General features: G+C 37.3%; 2 protein-coding genes across 2 annotated transcripts in view; one reads left to right on the top strand and one right to left on the bottom strand.

Annotated features, from left to right (window-relative positions):
* The window catches only part of LOC143027676 (uncharacterized), a 65606-nt gene extending 61010 nt beyond the window's left edge, over positions 1-4596 (top strand). Inside the window, exon 6 of the mRNA XM_076189106.1 lies at positions 1049-4596. Coding sequence (XP_076045221.1) covers positions 1049-1567 — 519 coding nt within the window. The 3' untranslated portion in view covers positions 1568-4596. The remainder of the gene's footprint in view (positions 1-1048) is intronic.
* A 6441-nt stretch (positions 4597-11037) lies between these two features.
* Positions 11038-25179, bottom strand: part of LOC143027335 (UPF0764 protein C16orf89-like) — a 66801-nt gene continuing 52659 nt past the window's right edge. The window contains exon 7 of the mRNA XM_076188609.1: positions 11038-12283. Within this exon, the coding sequence (XP_076044724.1) occupies positions 11929-12283 (355 nt within the window). The 3' untranslated portion in view covers positions 11038-11928. The remainder of the gene's footprint in view (positions 12284-25179) is intronic.

Below are 25179 nucleotides of genomic sequence, written 5' to 3'. Positions count from 1 at the left end.
GTATAAGAAAATGCAGCTGGAAGGTTACTATGTTGCAATCCTTCCATGGTTTTTCTTTGATCTGCATTCTTTTATGATCAGAGATTAATCTCCTCAAAAATACTGATCACTTTTATTAACTTCTTGTATCTCTCTGCTACCCTCCTTAAATCTCTCTTCTGCCACTTCCATGACTCCACTTCTTTAGTACATTGTGGTTCTCAAGAATAGTAATACTGGTTATTGGCAATGAAATATTAATACCTTTGTTGAGAATGGCTACTTAGTAACCACACAGTTGTGCAAATAGTCCCAGCCTTGAGGGAGAAGGGAGACTTGAGCCTATTTGTGTATCATAACAATGGTCTTTACTATTGACATTCAACTTTGCTGGGTGAGGAGTTGCTTGGTCCATAATAGATTATCACCATTAGTTCTGCAAAAGTGTGAAAGTGGACAGAAGTTTGGTTTGTTTCACTCCAGTTGAGAGCTTTCTTATAAATACTCTGTTTAGTTAATAAAATACCGTGCATACAATATACAGATGCTCCTCTACTTACGTTCATTCGTTTTACGTTTTTTCGATTTTACGTTTGAACTGACTGTAAAAAAAAAGTAAAAAAAAAAAAAAAAAAAAAAAAATTGTGAATTTTTTAGTTAAGCGCGCTCTCCGTAGTTCAAACGATACTTACGCATGACGCTGCATCCATTGTTTACATGACACAAACGACAGACTGAACGTGCCTTGCCACCTCCTCCTCCTCCACCATCTCAATTTATGTTGCTTGAATTTAATTTATTTGAAATTAATGTAATCATTTTACAATGTTATGTGTATAATTAACGATTTAGGGGTGTTTTATAAGATACGGTAATAGAATTTACGGATGTGTGGTACAGTAACAACTTACGTTCATTTTCAACTTACGTTCGGCCGTTCGGAACGTAACTAAAACGTAAGTTGAGGAGCGTCTGTACTCTACTTAAAGAGTGCTTCGTATTTTATTTAAAATATTTGAGTCAAGTTTTAACAGTAGTATGTTTTCTCAATGTGTCCTTTTTCCAACAGGGGAGAGTTGACAACCAAGGCAGCCTTGACCAGCGAAGAGCATCTCCATCTCTTCATCATGCTTCATCACCACTTCGACACCACTCCTCTCCGCCACTTCATCACCCTTCACCACCACTTCACCACCAGCCACCATCTTCATCACCCATGCCACGTTCCATATCTACTACTATAACCTCCACCACCACTCCACCTGTTGTGGATGTAACCACACTTCTTAGAGGTGTGGGTGTCTTCACACATGTAGGAGGCAGTACAGGTAGTGGAAGTACAGTTTCCGTCAGTGGTTCAGGAGGAGGTACTGGAGGGAGTGTGAACTCATCTGATCCAGAATTCCGCCCATTTCCATGCCCTATATGTCCTTACCGATCCAAGCACAAGAATGACCTTCAGAAGCACATCCGAACCCACACAGGAGAGAAGCCTTACCAGTGTCCTTTCTGTGTCTACAAGGCTACTACTCAGAGTAATCTTCACAAACATGTCAGGCGGGGGCACCTTGATTTCTTCAAGCATTGACAGCACTTTTAATCCCAAAGGAGCTATGGGACCTGAAGACAACATATGTAAATTATGATGTGGTGTATAGTTTGGGTTGAGGAGATTTAGATCTCCTTTTGGGACTTGGGTGGTTGCAAGAAACACTTGAATGTCAAAGTCAAGAAATCTTGTTGCCACACCAAAAGAGAATATATTTACGCATGGGAATGAAGTTCAGTGGGACTGTAGACAAGGGGTAGTGACCATATGACAAGGGGCAAATATATTACCTCATGATATTACCTCCATTCTTATTGAAAAGTGAGCAATTTCCTGGTTCAAAGCATCATTCTCATAATACCTTTGTAGCTACATGTTATGGGTCATGAAATTATGAAATACATAACCTTATTCCTAAGTTATGAATAAGTTTAAACAACAGAGAGGATGAAGTTATGGCTATGTATAGTTATTTAATGTTTTAAAGATGTACAGATGAGTTGCAGTTTGTAATATGCACCATATTGAAGAGTAATGTATGTTATTGCCAGTCTAAGAACCAAAGCAAGATATGTGGATGACTTCAGGGTACAGAATAAGTGTTCTGGAGATCTTATTATTAACTTTGAGGGCATAAGCCAGCCATTTTTGTACAAAAACTGTTATTACATGTAGAGGGGAATAGTTTTAAACAATTACCTAATATATTATTTTTCTTAAAAGGTTTGTTTCTTGATGGAGATGTTAGCACAATCGCTCAGATACACCTTCAGTGGAAACCTACCCAGAAAACCCAATTTTTATATATAAGAATGTACAATGCCTTGTAGGTATAGGCTGTGGAATTAATCACAAGTCCTCATTACAAAAAGGGTAAAGTATTTGTCAGTAGATGCAGAAGCCTATGCAAGTGAAGGATGATAAGCTTGCTAATGGTACAAAGTAATGAAGGTTGACAGTGAAGCAGGCCAAAAGTTCTAGTCATCCTTAATGGTGAAAATATTGAAAATAGAAATGCATTATTTTGTGTTCATTTGAATAAAGAAACAGCAGTATTCTCAGATGTGTGGTATAATTTGTATCCCACATTTTAGAATTGTATTTAGTCACTCATAATTCATCACTGTTTCTATCCTTGAGGATAGTATCATTTCCATTGTTTAGAAAATTGGCTGTCTATCAAAATAAACACCAAGTGAGGACTAAGTCTTTATCAGTGTGACATTTTGCTTGTTACAGCTTTTTCAAGTACATGTACTTAAAAAAAAGCTGTAATATGCGAAACATCATACTTATAAAGGCTCTGTCCTCACATGGTGTTATTTCAATAGACTTATTGACAACTGCCACTTTCATACAAGATTAGCTGTAATGCATAGTGTCATTATTATGCAGGTATGGAGGAGAGTGCAAGAGATGGGAATATGTGGAGGAGATTCATGAATGGATGAATGATGAGGCACAACTGCCTTCTACTGGCACTATGCAACCTAGAACTATGTGCTACATGGTTGTGTTCTTGGAGACCGTTGATTTCTCCACTGGTTTTGTCAGTAAGTAGGGTGTGTTGGACACCTAGACAAAAAATGAGATCATCCAAAGGGCAGACAGGGTTCGTATAAATCAAGGTCATCTGACCCTGTTACAGTTCTCTAACTCATGTGTGATGTCCCTACAAGACCAGCGGATAGGAGTCATGAAGGCTGAATGATATCCTAGTGCTATGATTACACTGAGGGATCCCCCTGGGGCTAACAGTACTTTTCTTTAGTCCTCTATTCATGCCAAAACTGGTGAATCCACTTGGTTTAGAGAGGCAAATTACCTGAGTTTTCTTACATGAGCCCTGAATTCAGGCATGCCCAGAGCCAAGCAACTGCCACTTGGGCCAACACTGCATGGTCCATAGCTGTCCCCTGTAGTGCCAAAATGATGGTATTATAGTCTTTCACCATCCCTGAGGTTACACCTTAAGATTAATCTTTCTTCAATGGGCTCCATGCTAGGTGGAGGGATGAATATTTAAGTATATGGAATTTAGACATGAGACTTGGCTTGCAACCTTCCCCTGTCAAATCCACCAAGCCTGCTATCTAGGCAGCTGAGGTGATGCAGACAAGGTACAGAACAAGCATGTCAAGGTAGATCTGTGCTGAACTTCCAACATCTATGTATGTACCTGGAACTTTATTTCCCTTTCCAAGGATAATCAACTACCTTTTTTATCAATGGAACTTGGGAGGTTTGGAAGGGATGTAGTACTTTGCTACAAAACTAAAAGACTGGACAGAGATGAGATCAGTAGGATTATAACCTACTTATGTTTAGGCCAAAGCAATGGGGTCCATTTCAAGGTGCCTGTAGGCATGGCTAGCCAAATACAATCTGCCATTATAGGAGCTACTTCATTTGATGAGTGTATGATGCTAGTGAGGTTGATGCCTTCTACCTAGTCATATGAACAGATGTTCATTGCCAAATTTGAGTACATAATTCAACCATTTCCACTATAAGACACACTTGTTGTTTTGGGTAACTTCAATATGGTTACTGGCACTGACAGAGTATGTTATTAAGTATCGATTGGCCCTTAATGGCTCTGAAGTTATGAATATTAACGGTTCTCTACAGAAGGTTGGGCATTGCTGGTTCCTGGTTCCAGAGAAGAGAACCACACTGGTCTTGGTATAGCAATACCATAGGAGTGGCAAAAGAGACAATCATATGTTTTAGTATTCATTGGAGGATAATACAGAACTGCAGGGTTTACTGGAATGCTGAGTTCTTTGGGGTTGAATATAGACTTATGGTCGTTGTATGGTGCAGATATTGGACATCATACAACTGGCAACAGAGGTGCCTCAAGCATTGTGTAAAACCACTGCCCCAATGGACATCAATGATCATGTATCATGCTCAATGGATGGGTATGAGAGACAATACATGACAAACTATCTTCTTATATTTCAGCTTCCTTCATACATACTTAATATATTTGTAAGTATCATTTCATATGTATTGTACTAGATTATGCACTAAGAACAATAGTGAAACAATACGCGGGATAACATTTCTTTTATTACCCTGAACCAAACAATACAGTCATAATACTCAAGCTATGTGTCAAGTGCAATACATGACTGAAGCAGCAGATGCGTTTTCTTGTAAGGGATAAGGAGAAGTATATCAAGGTAATTACTGAGGATGTCAAAGGTCATTTCAATGTAAATCACCTCAGACTGACTTACTAATTTATGAAGAAACTGCTCCAAATCTGCGACTCAGGTGATTGCTATCCAAGTAGCTAGTGAGCAACTAATGTCAGCCATGGATGGGTACAGAGATTGTTGGACTAAATACTTTGAGCAGTTGTACATGGTATCTGGTTGGTGTTTGGGTAAAAGTGGCCAAGCCACCAATACATTGAGTGAGGTTAGAGGAAGTGTAATTTGAAGGGTAGAAAGGTAACTGGTATGTACAACATAAATATAAGAGTTGTTTAAAACTGGTGGTAAGGTGATTCATGAGTTTCATGAGGTATTGTCTGCCATTTGGCAGTCCAGTACCATTCCCTCTGGTTGCAAAATGGAGCTGAACACTCCTATCTCAAAAGGGGAACAGCAGTACTGTAACAATAGCTGCAGTATTACATTATTCAGGCAAGGTGCTTGCTCATCTGTTGCTGGCATGGGTTCACTCCAATCTGTTAAAGTTCCAGAGCTCTGAGCATTATAGGATAACAATAAGTCAACAACTAATTGGATCTTAGCATCCCATATTTTTGTAGAAGGTTGACAGCAGGGGTTACTTGCATCCTATGTTGATCTCAAGAAGGCATTTGATTCTGAGTATTGTATGATGCTTTGGAATATGTGGATCCATGAGATTATGAGGATTATTGACCAAATGTCTGGCTTTTATAGCACTTTAGAGTAGAGAGTACTGTGAAATATAGAGGAGGCACATCTGGCTGTAGTGCCCACATTTTTTTCTTCTTTATTCATTGTTTGTTTTAATTAATGTCTTAAGATGCCTGGTATTGATTACAACACATACAAACATATAAGGATACTACTTCTGGTATATACGTAATTCTTCTCCTCCACTTTCGTTTCTCGCTGCAGACATTTGAACCCCTTCCCCCTTCTTCTTCAGTGCCTGACACCTACCCCTACTACCACCTCACAGCTAAAACACATCTAACCCTCATACTGTAATTTTAATTTTTTTTTCTATGCAAAAATTCTGCATTCACTAAGTTCAGAAACCTCACACATCGGGTTCTCCACCCCTCGTAAATGCTCAATTAATTTAAAATTATCATAACTAAGCAAAGGATAAAGTAAATGAAGAGGAAGAGACAGTCATGAATTAGAATCAGAGATGGTCAAAAGTTGCGTACGCTGAGATGCCACTGAGAGGCATCGTTATGCTGTACTTTCTCATGACAGGTCAGTGTCATCTCTTTCTGTCCCACCAGCCTTGAAATATTATATCTCTTCTCTTTTCCAACTTTATTACAAACTTGATTTAAACAGTCATTGAGCTGTGCTTTCTTATCTTGACAGCTAGCAAAAAGATACTATCCAGTACAGAAATTATTGTAAACAGTGTGATTGAACCAGTACTCATCACACACATGCATTAACCTTGAGTGTATTTTTGTTCTGAAGTCGAGTCATATTTTGTGTAGTACATAAATACAGGAAGAGGCTCATCACTGGGAGCCTCGGTATCATCGGGACGCAGAGTTTCCACTTCTCGAGCTTCCTGGCAGCTTCTCTGGTGATGTAGTGCTGGTGACTGCCCACTTATAACATCTTTTATTAGTGATGTCGATGGCTCCCACTGGTTGCAAGTTGTTTCCTGTCATGCAATTGCTTGCTTAGCTAGTTTTGATAATGTTAGGTTGAGAAAATACTCTCTCAACGTATCCAAATGACTGGGGTAAAACCAGTAGACAGCACATGAAGTCAGAAAGGAGGCAGAATTTCTGGCAGTTATAGCCATGTTTCACCGTCCGCAGTTCATGCTAGAAATCAGTTGCCAAGTCACTCATAATTTCAGTGATTCTTTGGAGTGCAACAAATCTTTCCATTCATCCTGTAGGTCATCTAAGTCTTCTTTTTTAATCAGTGTAGGAAATTTGACCGCCAATTTCACAATAGTGTAAGCTTCTCTCATCGGAGAGTGCTTCTTTGGGGTCAACAACTCACAGGATGGCCAAAATACTGTCTTCCTCAAAAGCAAATCTCTTTCGCATTTGAGCACAAAGTTCCACCAAAAAATTGTGGCAGTCAAGACAAAATATTTTTTCAGCTTCTAAAGATTCATTAATAAGCATGGACTTGCATCTGCCACCAAGTTCAGTATCATCAACTTTCTCATGTGTTGCATGATCATGGGGGTCAAAACTGCTAAGCCCTTGTGACTGAATATTGCTAAAATGTTTCTATATTCATCAGATATTGTAGAATACAGAGTTGAAAGTTGAAAGTACTGTGACTGGAATTCAATGTTCATTTTGTCTACTTTCCGAAGAATATACATATACCAAGGCTTTTTCCCCCTTACAAGGGAGGTAGCCAAAAAATAAAGGCATAAAAATCATTCCCACCCATTCCATCCCCAATACACTCCACTCCCTTCCACCCTCTACCCTTCCTCTTATCTTGGCACTTCCTGGATGACGGATCATCCCTGCTTCTTGTCCACTGCCCTGGGTCAGCAGTATTGCAAGACACAGCAAGGCCACTTCATTAAATCGGCGACCCCCCCCCTCTATGCCCCCCCCATGCAGAAAAGGAGAAGACGGGGAGAAATCCCTTTGGGCTGTGTTAAGTTTTTCTCACACATACTACCTCACCCCCCATCCCCCACCCATTCCATCTCATGCATCACAACATCATCCATATACAACCATTCTCCATTCACCCCTGTCTTCTGTCCTCTCCCGTCCTTCCTCAACAGACATTCCCCTATTCCCCAAAGCCCCTTTCACCCCATCCATCCATCTCATCCTAGGTCGCCCCCTCATGTTCACTCCCTCCACATCTGCCTTCCATACCTCTTTTACTAGTCTTTCTTCACTCATTCTTTCCATCTGTCCAAACCAGCGGCAGCGCCAGGAATTTTTAGTTGGGGAGGCTTAGGGGGGGCTGAGCAAATTTTGGGGGGGGGGCTAATAGTAATATGATAATACACATATATTATCTTCATTTCAGAAGGGGAGGGGGTTAATGGTAGGGCTAGCACTGATGGCTGACAAATCTTTAGCCCTGGCAATTAAAAATTCCACTTAATAAAATTATTTCAATGAGTGTTTTAAATTTTCAATTTGCTCATTTCAGTTGGGGGGGCTAATGGGGGGGATGGCCACTTTTTTTGGGGGGGCTAAAGCCCCCCCCTGGCGCCGCCACTGGTCCAAACCAACCCAATACTCTCACCCACCCTATCCCCCAACTCCCTTACCACCCCTGTTCACCTCCTCACCTCATTCCTCACTCTATCCAGCCTAGTAGCCCCCGTCATACTTCTCAGACACCTTACCTCAAACACGTTCAAACTTCTTCTCTCTTCCTCTCTTATATTCCATGTTTCTGCTCCATACATTGCTGTCGGCACAATCACTCCTTCATACAACCTCCTCTTAGCATCCATTCCCAAATGTCTATTTCTCATTACATTTTTTAATCCACAAAAGCATTTACTTGCTTCTCTTAATCTACATTCTACCTCCACCCTCACTCCTCCCTTTCATGCCACATGCTCTAGATATCCCGCTTTTTTTTTTTTATCTAAAGATTTTTTTTATCTAAAGATATTTGTTTTATTTGCCAACCGAGCTTGCTGAAAAAGTTGGAAATGAAAAAGGACATATGCACGCAGGACACCAAACGTCAAAACACACGAAAAGCATTGGGGAGAAAATAATAAAAAACATAAGGTACTTCCAATTTATTTGACAGACATTTCACAGAAACGCCAACCATAAAGACTCGCCGTACACTTCACCAACCGTACGGTAATGCTAAAAGTCTTCATACACATGAGTGATTTTTCACTGACATATAAACGATTCTAGAATACAGACTATCATTATGTGAACCCACCACCTAGAATGTTCTAGAGTATGTACCACGGTTGAATTATTATTACTAATCACTGATGAAAAATTAACGTACGTTACACTAGTTAGGAAATATAAAATTGTGTACTAGTTTTAGTTTATGATTAGGGGGGCCTCCGTTTTCTTTACAAGCCATGTTTGGCGGGAAATATTAAATAATAATAATAATAGTAATAATAATGATAATAATAATAATAATGATAATAATAATAATGATGATAATAATAATAATAATAATAATAAAACAGTAACAATAATAATACATACATACATACACACATACATACATACATACACACATACATACATACATACACACATACATACATACATACACACATACATACATATACTATAGGGTTTTTCCCCTTACAAGGGAGGTAGCCAAAAAACAAACCCATAAAATCCCCTCCCACCCATTCCATCCCCAACATACTCCACTCCCATTCACCCCACTTCCTCCCTCTTCTCTTGGCACCTCTTGAATGATGAGTCATCCCTGCATCTCGCCCACTGCCCTCGGTCAGAGGCAATGAAGCGAGACACAGCACATTCACAGCAAGGCCGCTTCATTTAATCGGCGACTCCCCCCTCCGTCCCCTCATGCAGAAAAAGAGAAGACGGGGAGAAATACCTTCAGGCTGCATCAAAATATCATTCACACTTAGTCCCTCACCCTATCTCCCCCCACTCCCTTCCATGCATCACAACATCGTCCATACACAACCATTCTCCATTCACCCCTATCTTCTATCTTCTCCCTTCCTTCCTCAACAGACATTCCCCTGTTTCCCAATTACCCTTTTACCCCATCCATCCATCTCATCCTAGGTCATCCCCTCATGTTCACTCCTTCTACATCTGCCTTTCGCACCTCTTTTACTAGTCTTTGACGAGTTAAACACCATATGAGGACGGAGCCTTTATTTGCACGACGTTTCGTTTATTACAGCTTTTTCAAGTAATAAGCGAAACGTCGTACAAATAAAGGTTCCGTCCTCATATGGTGTTTAACTCGTCAATCTTGTCGGCAACTGCCACTTTCATGAAAATTACTAGTCTTTCTTCACTCATTCTTTCCATGTGTCCAAACCATCCCAATACTCTTTCATCAACCCTATCTCCTAACTCCCTTTCCATCCCCACTCTCCTCCTCACCTCGTTTCTCACTATCCAGGCTAGTAACCCCTATCATACTTCTCAGACACCTCATCTCAAACACATTCAAACTCCTCCTCTCTTCCTCCCATATGTTCCATGTTTCTGACCATATAGTGCAGTCGGCACAATCACCCCTTCATACAATCTCCTCTTAGCATCCATTCCCAAATGTCTATTTCTCATTACACTTTCTAATCTCCCAAGGCATTTGCTTGCTTCTCTCAATCTACATTCTACCTCCACTCTCACTCCTTCCTTTCCTCCCACATTTGCATCCAAATATCTAAAACTATCCACTTCCTCCAGTCTCTCTCCCTTAATACTCATTTCGAATTTTATGCCACTTTCACCCCTTGTACATATCATCACCTTACATTTACCCACATTTATCTTCAGATTCCTTCTTTCACACACCTTTTCAAACTCTGTCACTAACTTCCTCAGTCCCTCCTCTGATCCTGCTACAAGCGTGGTGTCGTCAGCAAACAACAACTGTTTTATCTCCCATTTTTTCCATTTTCTTCAACCATCTCCAATCCCTGGCTCATTACCCTTGCGTTTACCTCTCACACCACCACATCCATGTATAAATTGGACAATCAAGGCGACATAACACATCCCTGACGAAGTCCCACCTTAATTTCAAACCACTCACTCTCTCCATTTCTAAATCTGACACAGGCTCTATTACTCTCGTAAAAACTCTTGATTGTTCTTAACAGCTTTCCTCCTATCCCATATATCTGCAATACCTCCGACAGTGCCTTCCTGTCTACCCTGTCAGCATTTTCCAAACCCATGAAGTTCCAAAAGATATCTTTACCTTTTCCTAAGGCTTTCTCACATAACTGTCTTACCACAAAAATAATAATAACAATGATGATGATGATGATGATGACAATAATGATAATAATGATGATCATAATAATAATAATAATAATAATAATAATAATAATAATAATAATAATAATAATAATAATAATAATAATAATAATAATAATAATAATAATAATAATAATAATAATAATAATAATAATAATAATAATAATAATAATAATAATAATAATAATGATAATGATAATAATAATAATAATGATAATAATAATAATAATAATAATAATAATAATAATAATAATAATAATAATAATAATAATAATAATGATAATAATAATAATAATAATAATAATAATAATGATATTGATAGTAATAATGACAACAATAATAATGATAATGATAACTACAATATACGCCTCAAATTAATATGTTCTGTCGATAAGGATGGGTTGAAAGTACCATTACAAAGGAAGAGCATGCTGACAGAACTTTTGGTCCATAACTAGGTCGGATGCAGGAAAAATGATAAATAAGTAGATAAATTAAATGGACAATGACACAATAAACAAACAGAAAAATAACAATAATTTGTAATAGATAATAAATAAATAAATAATAAGAAACAAACAGTAATAAGTAGATAAATTATAATAAGTAAAGAAAAAAAAATGGTAGGCATTACAGCATATTACTTAGGTGTTTATCTAAATGAATCTTAACATTTCGAACTGTACTACATTGCACTGGCTCTACAGGCGAAGTTGTTTCTAACCACTTCCAAATTAGATCTACTTACTGACAGTTTGAAACCATTATTTCTTGTCTGATTCGCTTTCAGTGAGAGAATTTCGTCATTTCTGGTGTTGTCAATTCCCTTTAGAATCTTAAAGACCTATCAAATCGTCCCTTGAGTCTATGTTTTTTTGTTTTTTTTTGTTTTTTGTATGTTTTACTCGATTTTCGTATGATTTATTTTTGGTATTTGGAATCAGTTTTGTGTCTCGCCGTTGTACTTTTTTCAAATCTGCCATTGTCTTTAATGAGATTCGGTGACCATACGGAAACAGCACATTCCAAATGGACTTTTAGTCGCAGTCTACGTACCCCCGTGGGGTAGGATAGGTATGTCCATCAGGGCAATCAAAGTGGTGAGTCTGGCTGTCATCATGAGTCGCAGATATAAAACCAGGTGGTCCTTCTTCACGAACTGGAGGACGGGTGTCGTTCGATCCTCCAACTGGGATGTCGAGGGTGGGTAACACTCGAGGTGTCGTTCTCAGAGGAGGATGTCCAGGAGGATGAACTTGACGTGGTTGACGAGGAAGGTAGCGCCAAGGGTCGTCTGGTGAGCGAGGCAACTCCCTGGCATCCCTTTCTCTTCTCGCTTCGCCCTCGGGGATCCCAGAGGGGCCAGGACCTCGCCTCCTTCAGGTGAAGAACCTACCTGTCTTTTGTCGTCGTCGTCGTCGCCCAAGGAGGTGGGTTGCACAGGGGCTTGCCCCACCCCCTTCTCCTGACTCTCCTGTAGAAGGTACTCTCTTCTGTAGAAGGAGCCATCCAGGGGAGCCTCCTGCCGTGGTGGCGGGTGATGGAACTCAAGAGCCTTGTTCTTGTCCCTCACCTCTTCCTCTCTATGGAGGTGGCGCGTTCAGGTTTGGATAGAAAAAAAAAATTATTTAATGGAACAGCCACACATCCTCCTCCTTCTCCTCCTCCTCCTCCTCCTCCTCCTCCTCTCCTCCTCCTCCTCCTCCTCATATCCTTCGTCCTCTTCTTCCTCTTTTTCCTCCCACTTCTCCTCCTTCTTCTTCTCCTCATCCTCCTGCCCCTCGTCCTCCTCTTCTTCCTTCCAAGTCTCATCTTTCTATTTCTCCCCTTCATCCTTTTCATCATTCTCTTCTTTCCTCATCCTTCCTCTTCCTCCTCTTCCCTCACCCCTCTTTTTTTTTTCTCCTCCTTTGTCTCCTACTTTTTTTTACTCCTCTGCCCTTGTTTTTCTTCTTCCTCTCGTTGTTTTCCTCCTTTCTCCTCCTCCTCACGCGCCTAGTGTGTGATCAGTTGGAACAGTTGCTTATCGACACAATTTTTCCCCCTCGGCCGAATGAAGTCACCGGAATTAGAAAGAGCATGCGAGTGCCCTGCTTGCTACCTCGCTCGGACGAAATTAGAATGATTTACTAGAAAATTCTTAAGAAAGAAACAGATTTTAACATGTATGTATGTATATATATATATATATATATATACATATTATATATATATATATATATATATATACATATATATATATATATATATATATATATATATATATATGTGTGTGTGTGTGTGTGTGTGTATTTATTTACCTAGTTGTATTTACCTAGTTGTATTTTTACGGGAAGGGGAGCTATGCTCGTGGTGTCCCGTCTTCATATCTCATTTTATCTAAACTATATTGTGTGTGTGTGTGTATTTACCTAGTTGTATTTACCTAGTTGTATTTTACGGGAAGGGGAGCTATGCTCGTGGTGTCCCGTCTTCATATCTCATTTTATCTAAACTATTTTTAAATTCATGTATTGTTTTTGCACACACCACTTTCTCATCTAACTTGTTCCAACTGTCTGTTACTCTGTGAGGAAAGCTGTTCTTTTTAAAATCTCTTCTATAGCTGTCTTTTTTTATTTTCTTTCCGTGTCCTCTTGTATTTCTGTCATCCCATTTTATCAGATTCTCTCTATCAGTAATTTCTATGCCTTTCATGATTCTGTAAATAGCTATCAAATCTCCTCTCTCTCTTCTTTGCTCTAGTGTCTGTAGTTCAAGTTTTTGTAGTCTCTCTTCATATGATAGTTTTGAGAGTGTTGGTGCCAGTTTTGTAATTGCTCTTTGTATTCTTTCAAGTTTTTTTATACATTTTTTTGTACTTGGTGACCATATCGTTGCTGCATATTCCAATCTTGGTCTTATCAGGGTGATTAGGATTTTCTTCACCATTTCTTCATCCAGGTATGTAAATACAACTTTGATTGTTCTTATTAAATTATAAGTTTCTCCAAAAATCTTATTTATATGTTTCTCAGGTGACATATTATTCATAACAATGACTCCCAGGTCCTTCTCATTTTCTACTTTTTTTTATTCCTTCTTCTCCCAATTTATATGCTCCTGTTATTCTGTTTTTGCTTTTTCCAAATTCCATTATACTACACTTTTTTGTATTGAACTCCATCTCCCACTTCCTACTCCATTCTTGTACTTTATTTAGATCTCTCTGTAGTGATTCACAATCTTCTTCAGTTTTCACTCTTTTCAGTAGTTTTGCATCATCTGCAAAGAAGCTCATATAGCTTTCAATTCCTTCATCCATATCATTAATATATATAGCAAACATTATTGGGGCCAGAACTGTTCCCTGCGGAACACCGCTTATTACTTCATCCCATTTTGAGTGCTGGTTTCTTATCACTACTCTCATTTTTCTTTCTTGCAAAAAGTCTTCCATCCAATTTAGCAGTTTGCCCTGTATTCCTCCTTCAGTTTCTAATTTCTTAAGCAACTTCTTATGTGGTACTTTGTCAAAAGCTTTCTTTAGATCTAAAAATGTACAGTCCGCCCATCCATCTCTTTCTTGTATTATATCTATTAGCCTTGAATAGAAACATATTAAATTGGTGACGCATGATCGTCCTTGTCTGAATCCAAATTGCCTTGGATTTAACACTTTGTTTTTTTCTAAATATTTTACCCATCTACTTTTGATAATTCTTTCACAAATTTTTGCTATTGTACTTGTTAGAGAGACTGGTCTATAGTTGGTAGGTTCTTCTTTATTTCCTCCTTTATATATAGGTACTATATTTGCTTTTTTCCAATCTTCTGGAACTTTTCCTTCTTTCAAGGAACTATTTATTATGCTATGTATTTTGTCTGCCAGTTCATTCCTGCATTCTTTCAGTATCCAGTTTGCTATTTCATCTGGTCCATGCGATTTTCTGACATCAAGATTACTCAAGTGTGTTAATATTTCATTCTTTGTTACTTCTATTTCTTCCATAGGGGGGACTTTCTCTTTCCATTCGATCTCTTCAGGTTGTATGTTCTCCCTTGTAAACACTGATTTAAAATGTTTGTTCATAATTTCCGCCATTTCCATTTCCTCAGTGTATTCAACTCCCTCTTGTCTTAATTTCTCCAAGTCTTGTTTGTTTTTCAGTTTATTGTTTACAAATCTGTAGAATAGTTTTGGTTTATCTTTACGCTTTACTATGATATCTTTTTCATATTTTCTCTTTTCCTCTCTGCACATTTGTACATATTCATTTCTATAACAGGTATATATTTTCCATTTTTCAGGTCTTCTGTCTTTTTTCCATCTGGTCCAGGCTTTGTCTCTTTTGTCTTTTAACTCCCTACAGCTTTTGTTGTACCAGCATTTTACATATTCTTTTTCTTGTTTTTGTCTTGGGACATACTTTTCCACTCCTTTTTTGTAAATATTTGTCAAAATATTCCATTTCTCTTCTACTGTTGTTTCTTCTTTGTATATTTCTTCCCAGTTTTCCTTTTGAAAGAATTCTCTTATTTTATCAAAGTTTGTTTTTTCATACATCATTCTTCCTTTTCTATATTGTTCATTTCTTTTCATATATTTTTCTTCATTAAGTTCCAGTTCAATCAATATGTGGTCACTTTTACTTATTGGTGTTTTATATTCAATTTTGTCCACTATTCTAGGTTCGGATGTAATTATTAGGTCTAGTCTCGATGGCTCTTCTTCATTTCTATACCTAGTGTTCTCCTGTATCCATTGTGTCATTGTATGGTCAGTAACCATCTCAAGTAGAGCGTTTCCCCATGAGCCGTCTCCACCCTTTACTGTCATTTCTTCCCAGCAGATTTCTTTGCAATTAAAGTCGCCCATCATAACTATTTTTCCTCCATCTTCCATTATCTTGTTTAATGTTATCTTTGTGTCCTCTAACATACTTTTATGTTCACTCTCTTCCCATGAGGCTGTTTTCGGGGGCACATAATTTATCACAAACTTTCTGCTCTTCTTATCTCTGTCTTCTACTTCCATCATTATCATCTCTACTGTATTCTTTCCATATGTGACACACTTCACGTTTATATCCTTCTTAGTCAGGAACATAACTCCACCCCCTTCCTTTTTCACTCTGTTTCTAATCCAATAATTATATGCATCATGTCCTACACTGTTGGGTGGTAGTGGACCTTTTAATTTTGTTTCTACAATTCCCATTATGTCTGGTTCTTTTTCTTTCAAATAATCATTCAGCTCATTCAATCCTGTTATTAATCCATCTATATTTGTGTAAGACACTCTTAGTTTTCTGCCACTTCCATTGTGTTCTCTGTTTCCCTTTTGTTTTTCTCTTGTATGTCGACTTTCTTTAGTTTCATATTCACTACTCTCCAATAGAATCTCTCTTTTTCTGACTCCGTTCTTATCTCGTTTTTTTTCCTTTGCTTCAAGTCTTTTCTGTTTTTCTTCCTCTCTTTCCTCTTTATTCATTTCCCTTTTTATCCATACCTTTTTATATTGTTCACTTGTTGCTAGTTTCCCTGTTTTGGATAAGATATTCTCAGCCGTCGTTTGTGACCTGAATTTAATCTTAATTTGTCTGGTCTTGTCTGTACTATATTTCCCGAGCCTGAATTTCTCTTCGATTTGTTTCATTATTTCTGGTTCATCTTCCTGAACTGATTCTAGTAAATTTCTTACTTTTTCATTTTCCTCTTTGATTCTTGTGGTTCTATCTGGGTTATGTTTCTCTTCCATTCCTAATAAAATTATACATTTCTTTCTGTCTGCTAAGTCTCTTACTATATTCTCCTTCTGTCTCATCACTTTAATAACTGAGTTTTCAGTTTGTTCATTCATTTGCTGTCTGATTATGTCAGTGAATGCAACTTTGCTATTTTCTTGAATTTTTTTCCAACCCTCCTTGTTCTCCTTATTATTCTCCTTTAAGACTTTATTCTCATCTTTTACTTCTTTTAACTGTTTTTTTTTAATTCTTCAATTTCCTTAGTTAAGTTTTTGTTCGCCTTCTCTAGTTCTTCCAATTTTTCAACCCTCCGTATACTGCTGTTAACATGACCGAACCTACGCTCCAAGTCCTCGATCATCTTATCGACCTTCTCTTCTAGTCTTGTCCCCCCCACCCTCTTTAAATCCCTGGAAAATATTCTCATCACTTTCTACTGTATTGCTCTTATCTATACTTCTAATATTTACATTTTTATTAGACATTTCATCGTCGCTCAGCTGGTCGGGGGGTCGTTTGTTTACCTTTCGCCTGTCTGCCTGGGCCAAGTCCTCACCTTCCTCATTTCCTTCCATTTCCCTTAGCAATCCCTCCCCTTCTCCTCTTTCCCTACTTTCCCACTACCCCACGAGCAATTTCCCCCCCACCCTGTAAATACAATAGGCACTTCTCTTTGCGTTGGGATCCACGAAACTTCAATTTTCTTCAGAACGTCTTCTAAGCCGTCCGTTCGTTGAAGTGTGTGTGTGTGCGTGTGTGTGTGTGTGTGTGTGTGTGTGTGTGTGTGTGTGTGTATTTACCTAGTTGTATTTACCTAGTTGTATTTTACGGGAAGGGGAGCTATGCTCGTGGTGTCCCGTCTTCATATCTCATTTTATCTAAACTATTTTTAAATTCATGTATTGTATTTGCACACACCACTTTCTCATCTAACTTGTTCCAACTGTCTATTACTCTGTGAGGAAAGCTGTTCTTTTTCACATCTCTTCTATAGCAGTCTTTCTTGATTTTCTTTCCGTGTCCTCTTGTATTTCTATCATCCCATTTTATCAGATTCTCTCTATCAATAATTTCTATGCCTTTCATGATTCTGTAAATAGCTATCAAATCTCCTCTCTCTCTTCTTTGCTCTAGTGTCTGTAGTTCAAGTTTTTCTAGTCTCTCTTCATATGATAGTTTTGAAAGTGTTGGTGCCAATTTTGTAATTGCTCTTTGTATTCTTTCAATTTTTTTTGTTTTTTATACATTTTTTTGTACTTGGTGACCACATCGTTGCTGCATATTCCAATCTTGGTCTTATCAAAGTGATTAATATGTTCTTCACCATTTCTTCATCCAGGTATGTAAATGCCACTTTGAATATTCTTATCAAATTATAAGTTTCTCCAAAAATCTTGTTTATATGTTTCTCAGGTTACATATTATTCATAACAATGACTCCCAGGTCCTTATTTTCTACTTTTTTTTATTCCTAGTTCTCCCAATTTATATGATCCTGTTATTCTTTTTTTTTCCAAATTCCATTAAACTACACTTTTTGGTATTGAACTCCTTCTCCCACACTCCTATTCCATTCCCATACTTTATTCATATCACTCTGTAGTGACTCACAATCTTCTTCCGTGTTCACTTTTTTTAACAGTTTTGCGTCATCTGCAAAGAAGCTCATGTAACTTTCAATTTCTTAATCCATATCATTAATATATATAGCAAACATTATTGGGGCCAGAACTGTTCCCTGCGGAACACCGCTTATTACTTCATCCCAGTTAGAGTGTTTGTCTCTTATCACTACTCTCATTTTTCTTTCTTGCAAAAAGTCTTCCATCCATTTAAGCAGTTTGCCCTGTATTCCTCCTTCAGTTTCTAATTTCTTAAGCAACTTCTTATGTGGTACTTTGTCAAAAGCTTTTTTTAGGTCTAGAAATGCACAATCAGCCCATCCATCTCTTTCTTGTGTTATATCTATTAGCCTTGAATAGAAACATATTAAATTGGTGACGCATGATCGTCCTTGTCTGAATCCAAACTGCCTTGGATTTAGTACGTTGTTTTTTCTAAACACTTTATCCAGATTTTTGCTATTGTACTTGTTAGAGAGACTGGTCTATAGTTTGTAGGGTCCTCTTTATTTCCTCCTTTGTATATAGGTACTATATTTGCTCTTTTCCAATCTTCTGGAACTTTTCCTTCTTTCAAGGAACTGTTTATTATGCTTTGTATTTTGTCTGCCAGTTCATTCTTGCATTCTTTCAAAATCCAGTTTGCTATTTCATCTGGTCCATGCGATTTTCTGACATCAAGATTACTCAAGTGTTTCATTATTTCGTTCTTTGTTACTTCTATTTCTTTCATAGGGGGGACTTTCTCTTCCCCTTCAATCTCTCCGATTTAAAATGCTTGTTAAATTTTTTTGCCATTTCTATTTCTTCTGTGTATTCAACTCCTCCTTGTCGTAATTTCTCTAATTCTTGTTTGTTTTTCATTTTATTGTTTACAAATCTGTAAAATAGTTTTGGTTGATCTTTACATTTTTCTATGACATCTTTTTTCATATTTTCTCTTCTCCTCTCTGCACGCTTGTACATATTCATTTCTATAACTAGTATATATTTTCCATTTTCGGTCTTTTGTGTTTCTTCCATTTGGTCCAAGATTTATCTCTTTTGTCTTTCAACTCTTTACAACTTTTGTTGTACCAGCACTTTACATATTCTTTTTCTTGTTTTTGTCTTGGGACATACTTTTCCACTCCTTTTTTATAATTTTTTTTTTTTTTCAAAATATTCCATTTCTCTTCCACTGTTGTTTCTTCTTTGTATATTCCTTCCCAGTTTTCTTTTTGAAAGAATTCTCTTAATTTATCAAAGTTTGTTTTTTCATACATCATTCTTCCTTTTCTATATTGTTCATTTCTTTTCATGTATTTTTCCTCATTTAGTTCCAGTTCAATCAATATGTGGTCACTTTTACTTATTGGTGTTTTATATTCAATTTTTTCCACTATTCTAGGTTCAGATGTGATTATTAAGTCTAGTCTCGATGGTTCTTCTTCATTTCTATACCTAGTGTTCTCCTGTATCCACTGTGTCATTGTATGTTTAATAATCATCTCGAGTAGAACATTTCCCCATGAGCCGTCTCCACCCTTTACTCTCATCTCTTCCCAGTAGACTTCTTTGCAATTAAAGTCGCCCATCATAACTATTCTTCCTCCATTTTCCATTATCTTATTTAATGTTATCCTTGTGTCCTCTAACATTCTTTTATGTTCACTCTCTTCCCACGAGGCTGTTTTTGGAGGCACATAATTTATCACAAACTTTCTGCTCATCTTATCTCTGTCTTCCACTTTGATCTTAATCATCTCTACTGTATTCTTTCCATATGTGACACACTTCACGTTTATATCCTTCTTAGTCAGGAACATAACTCCACCTCCTTGCTTTGTCTCTCTGTTTCTAATCCAATAATTATATGCATCATGTCCTACACTGTTGGGTGGTAGTGGACCTTTTAATTTCGTTTCTACAATTCCCATTATGTCCGGTTCTTTTTCCTTCAGAGAATCATTCAGCTCATTCAGTCCTGTTATTAATCCATCTATATTTGTGTAAGACACTCTTAGTTTTCTGCCACTTCCATTGTATTCTCTGTTTCCCTTTTGTTTTTCTCTAGTATGTCGTATTTCCTTACTTTCATATTCACTACTCTCCAATAGAATTTCTCTTTTTCTGGCTCTGTTCTCATCTCGTTTTTTTCCTTAGCTTCATGTCTTTTCATTTTTTTTTCCTCTCTTTCCTCTTTATTCATTTCACTTTTTATCCATACCTTTTTATATTGTTCACTTGTTGCTAGTTTCCCTGTTTTTGCTAAGATATTCTCTACCGTCGTTTGTGACCTGAATTTAATCTTAATTGGTCTGGTCTTATCTGTACTATACTTTCCGAGTCTATACATCTCTTCAATTTGTTTCATGATTTCAGGTTCATCTTCCTGAACTAATTCTAGTAAACTGCTTACTTTTTCTTTTTCCTCATTGATTCTTGAAGTTCTATCTAGGTTATGTTTCTCTTCCATTCCTAATATAATTATACATTTCTTTTTGTCTGCTAAGTCTCTTACTATATTCTCCTTCTGTCTCATCACTTTGATAACTGAGTCTTCAGTTTGTTCTTTCATTTGCTGTTTAATTATGTCAGTAAATGCAACTTTACTGTTTTCTTGGATTTTTTTCCAACCCTGTACTTCCTTTGCTATGGCCTCTTTGTTGTCTTTATTATTCCTCTTTAATTCTTCATTCTCCTCTTTTACTTCTTTTAACTGTCTTTTTAATTCTTCTATTTCATTAGTTAAATTTTTGTTCGCCTTCTCTAGTTCTTCCAATTTTTCAACTCTCTGCGGAATTTTGGCTATGTAACCGAACCTGTTTTCCCAATGTTCAGTCATCTTATCAAGTTTCTCCTTTGGTCTTGCCAATCGGGGGAGGTTGGTACCCCCCCCCAACCCTCTTTAAATCCCTGGAAACTACTATCATCACCTTCCACTGTGCTGCTCTTATCTATACTTCTAATATTTACATTTTTGTTGATCCCGTCGTCACCAAAATCATTATTGTCGGTCCGCCTCTTGTTTACAAGACGCCTAGCCTCCTGGACCATGTCCCTCTCTTCCTCATTTCCTTCCATTTCCCTCAATAATCCCTTCCCTTCTCCTTCCCTATCACTCCCCCACTACACCACGAGCACTCCCCTTCCCTATAAATACAATAAGGCACTTCCTGGACGTTGAGATCCACGTAGATTTTCCTTTCTTCTTCGGTACACTGATTCTCGCCGTCCATTCGACGAAAGTGTATGTGTGTGTGTGTGTGTGTGTGTGTGTGTGTGTGTGTGTGTGTGTGTGTGTGTGTGTGTGTGTGTGTGTGTGTGTGTGTGTGTATTCACTTGGTCTTTGGATCACGTGTTGGACTCGTGATCGACAGCTATTTCCCTCCTGGAAGAGAGCTCAGAGCTCGTAGGTCCGATCAATGGGTAATGCTATGACCTTACACACACACAACTCCCCGCCCACGAGAGTCAGAGTAACGACCCAAAGCGCAGTGGTACCGAAATAATTTCGGCCCTGGGCAGGATTCGAACCAAGAACTACGGGCCACTATAGTAGCAGTTCAGCGCTCTACCAACTGCGCCACCGAGTCGTGTGTGTGTGTGTGTGTGTGTGTGTGTGTGTGTGTGTGTGTGTGTGTGTGTGTGTGTGTGTGTGTGTGTATTTACCTAGTTGTACCTAGTTGTATTTTACGGGAAGGGGAGCTATGCTCGTGGGGTCCCGTCTTCATATCTCATTTTATCTAAACTATTTTTAAATTCATGTATTGTTTTTGCACACACCACTTTCTCATCTAACTTGTTCCAACTGTCTATTGCTCTGTGAGGAAAGCTGTTCTTTTTAAAATCTCTTCTATAGCTGTCTTTTTTTATTTTCTTTCCGTGTCCTCTTGTATTTCTGTCATCCCATTTTATCAGATTCTCTCTATCAGTAATTTCTATGCCTTTCATGATTCTGTAAATAGCTATCAAATCTCCTCTCTCTTCTTTGCTCTAGTGTCTGTAGTTTAAGTTTTTGTAGTCTCTCTTCATATGATAGTTTTGAGAGTGTTGGTGCCAGTTTTGTAATTGCTCTTTGTATTCTTTCAAGTTTTTTTATACATTTTTTTGTACTTGGTGACCATATCGTTGCTGCATATTCCAATCTTGGTCTTATCAGGGTGATTAGGATTTTCCTCACCATTTCTTCATCCAGGTATGTAAATGCCACTTTGATTGTTCTTATTAAATTATAAGTTTCTCCAAAAATCTTATTTATATGTTTCTCAGGTGACATATTATTCATAACAATGACTCCCAGGTCCTTCTCATTTTCTACTTTTTTTATTCCTTCTTCTCCCAAATTATATGATCCTGTTATTCTGTTTTTGCTTTTTCCAAATTCCATTATACTACACTTTTTTGTATTGAACTCCATCTCCCACTTCCTACTCCATTCTTGTACTTTATTTAGATCTCTCTGTAGTGATTCACAATCTTCTTCAGTTTTCACTCTTTTCAGTAATTTTGCATCATCTGCAAAGAAGCTCATATAGCTTTCAATTCCTTCATCCATATCATTAATATATATAGCAAACATTATTGGGGCCAGAACTGTTCCCTGCGGGACACCGCTTATTACTTCATTCCATTTTGAGTGCTGATCTCTTATCACTACTCTCATTTTTCTTTCTTGCAAAAAGTCTTCCATCCAATTTAGCAATTTACCTTGTATTCCTCCTTCATATTCTAATTTCTTAAGCAACTTCTTATGTGGTACTTTGTCAAAAGCTTTTTTTAGGTCTAGAAATGCACAATCAGCCCATCCATCTCTTTCTTGTATTATATCTATTAGCCTTGAATAGAAACATATTAAATTGGTGACGCATGATCGTCCTTGTCTGAATCCAAATTGCCTTGGATTTAGTACGTTGTTTTTTTCCAAGTATTTTACCCATCTACTTTTGATAATTCTTTCACATATTTTTGCTATTGTACTTGTTAGAGAGACTGGTCTATAGTTGGTAGGTTCTTCTTTATTTCCTCCTTTATATATAGGTACTATATTTGCTTTTTTCCAATCTTCTGGAACTTTTCCTTCTTTTAAGGAACTGCTTATTATGCTATGTATTTTGTCTGCCAGTTCATTCCTGCATTCTTTCAGAATCCAGTTTGCTATTTCATCTGGCCCATGCGATTTTCTGACATCAAAATTACCCAAGTGTGTCAATATTTCATTCTTTGTTACTTCTATTTCTTCCATAGGGGGGACTTTTTCCTTCCACTCAATCTCTTCAGGTTGTATATTTTCCCTTGTAAACACTGATTTAAAATGTTTGTTCATAATTTCTGCCATTTCCATTTCCTCAGTGTATTCAACTCCTCCTTGTCTTAATTTCTCTAAGTCTTGTTTGTTTTTCAGTTTATTGTTTACAAATCTGTAGAATAGTTTTGGTTGATCTTTACACTTTTCTATAACATCTTTTTCATATTTTCTTTTTTCCTCTCTGCACTTTTGTACATATTCATTTCTATAACCAGTATATATTTTCCATTTTTCAGGTCTTCTGTCTTTTTTCCATCTGTTCCAGGCTTTGTCTCTTTTGTCCTTTAACTCCCTACAACTTTTGTTGTACCAGCATTTTACATATTCTTTTTCTTGTTTTTGTCTTGGGACATACTTTTCCACTCCTTTTTTGTAAATTTTTGTCAAAATATTCCATTTCTCTTCCACTGTTGTTTCTTCTTTGTATATTTCTTCCCAGTTTTCTTGTTGGAAGAATTCTCTTATTTTATCAAAGTTTGTTTTTTCATACATCATTCTTCCTTTTCTATATTGTTCATTTCTTTTCATATATTTTTCTTCATTAAGTTCCAGTTCAATCAATATGTGGTCACTTTTACCTATTGGTGTTTTATATTCAATCTTGTCTACTATTCTAGGTTCAGATGTAATTATTAAGTCTAGCCTCGATGGTTCTTCTTCATTTCTATACCTAGTGTTCTCTTGTATCCATTGTGTCATTGAATGGTCAGTAATCATCTCAAGTAGAGCATTTCCCCATGAGTCATCACCACTCTTTACTGTCATTTCTTCCCAGCAGATTTCTTTGCAATTAAAGTCGCCCATCATAACTATTCTTCCTCCGTCTTCCATTATTTTAGTTAATGCTATCTTTGTGTCCTCTAACATACTTTTATGTTCACTCTCCTCCCATGAGGCTGTTTTCGGAGGCACATAATTGATCACAAATTTTCTGCTCTTCTTATCTCGGTCTTCCACTTCTATCATAATCATCTCTACTGTATTCTTTCCATATATGACACCTTTCACGTTTATATCCTTCTTAGTCAGGAACATAACTCCACCCCCTTGTTTTTTCTCTCTGTTTCTAATCCAATAATTGTATGTATCATGTCCTACACTGTTGGGTGGTAGTGGGCCTTTTAATTTTGTTTCTACAATTCCCATTATGTCCGGTTCTTTTTCTTTCAAATAAACATTCAGTTCATTCAATCCTGTTATCAATCCATCTATATTTGTGTAAGACACTCTTAGTTTTCTGCCACTTCCATTGTATTCTCTGTTTCCCTTATGTTTTTCTTTAGTATGTCGAACTGCTTTATTTTCATGTTCACTACTCTCCAATAGAATCTCTCTTTCTCTGACTCCGTTCTTTCCTCGTTTTTTGCCTTAGCTTCAATTCTTTTCTGCTTTTCTGCCTCTCTTTCCTCCTTATTCATTTCTCTTTTTATCCATACCTTTTTATATTGATCATTTGTTGCTAGTTTCCCTGTCTTGGATAGAATTTTCTCTGCTGTTGTTTGTGACCTGAATTTAATCTTAATTGGTCTGGTCTTATCTATACTATATTTTCCGAGTCTGAATTTTTCCTCAATTTCCTTTATAATTTCTGGTTCATCTTCCTGGACTAATTTTAATAAACTGCTTACTCCTTCATTTTCCTCCTTGATTCTTGCGGTTCTATCTGGGTTATGTTTCTCTTCCATTCCTAATATAATTATACATTTCTTTTTGTCAGCTAATTCTCTTACTATATTCTCCTTCTGTCTCATCACTTTAATAACTGAGTCTTCATTATGTTCTTTCAATTGCTGTTTGACTATGTCAGTGAATGAAACCTTATTCCCTTCTTGAGTTAT

Source organism: Oratosquilla oratoria, chromosome 8, assembly GCF_046742065.1.
Source record: "Oratosquilla oratoria isolate Oo_2021 chromosome 8, ASM4674206v1, whole genome shotgun sequence".
Lineage (NCBI taxonomy): Eukaryota > Metazoa > Arthropoda > Malacostraca > Stomatopoda > Squillidae > Oratosquilla > Oratosquilla oratoria.
The sequence above is the reverse complement of the archived record's forward strand: the minus strand, read 5'-3'. Positions and strand labels throughout refer to the sequence as shown.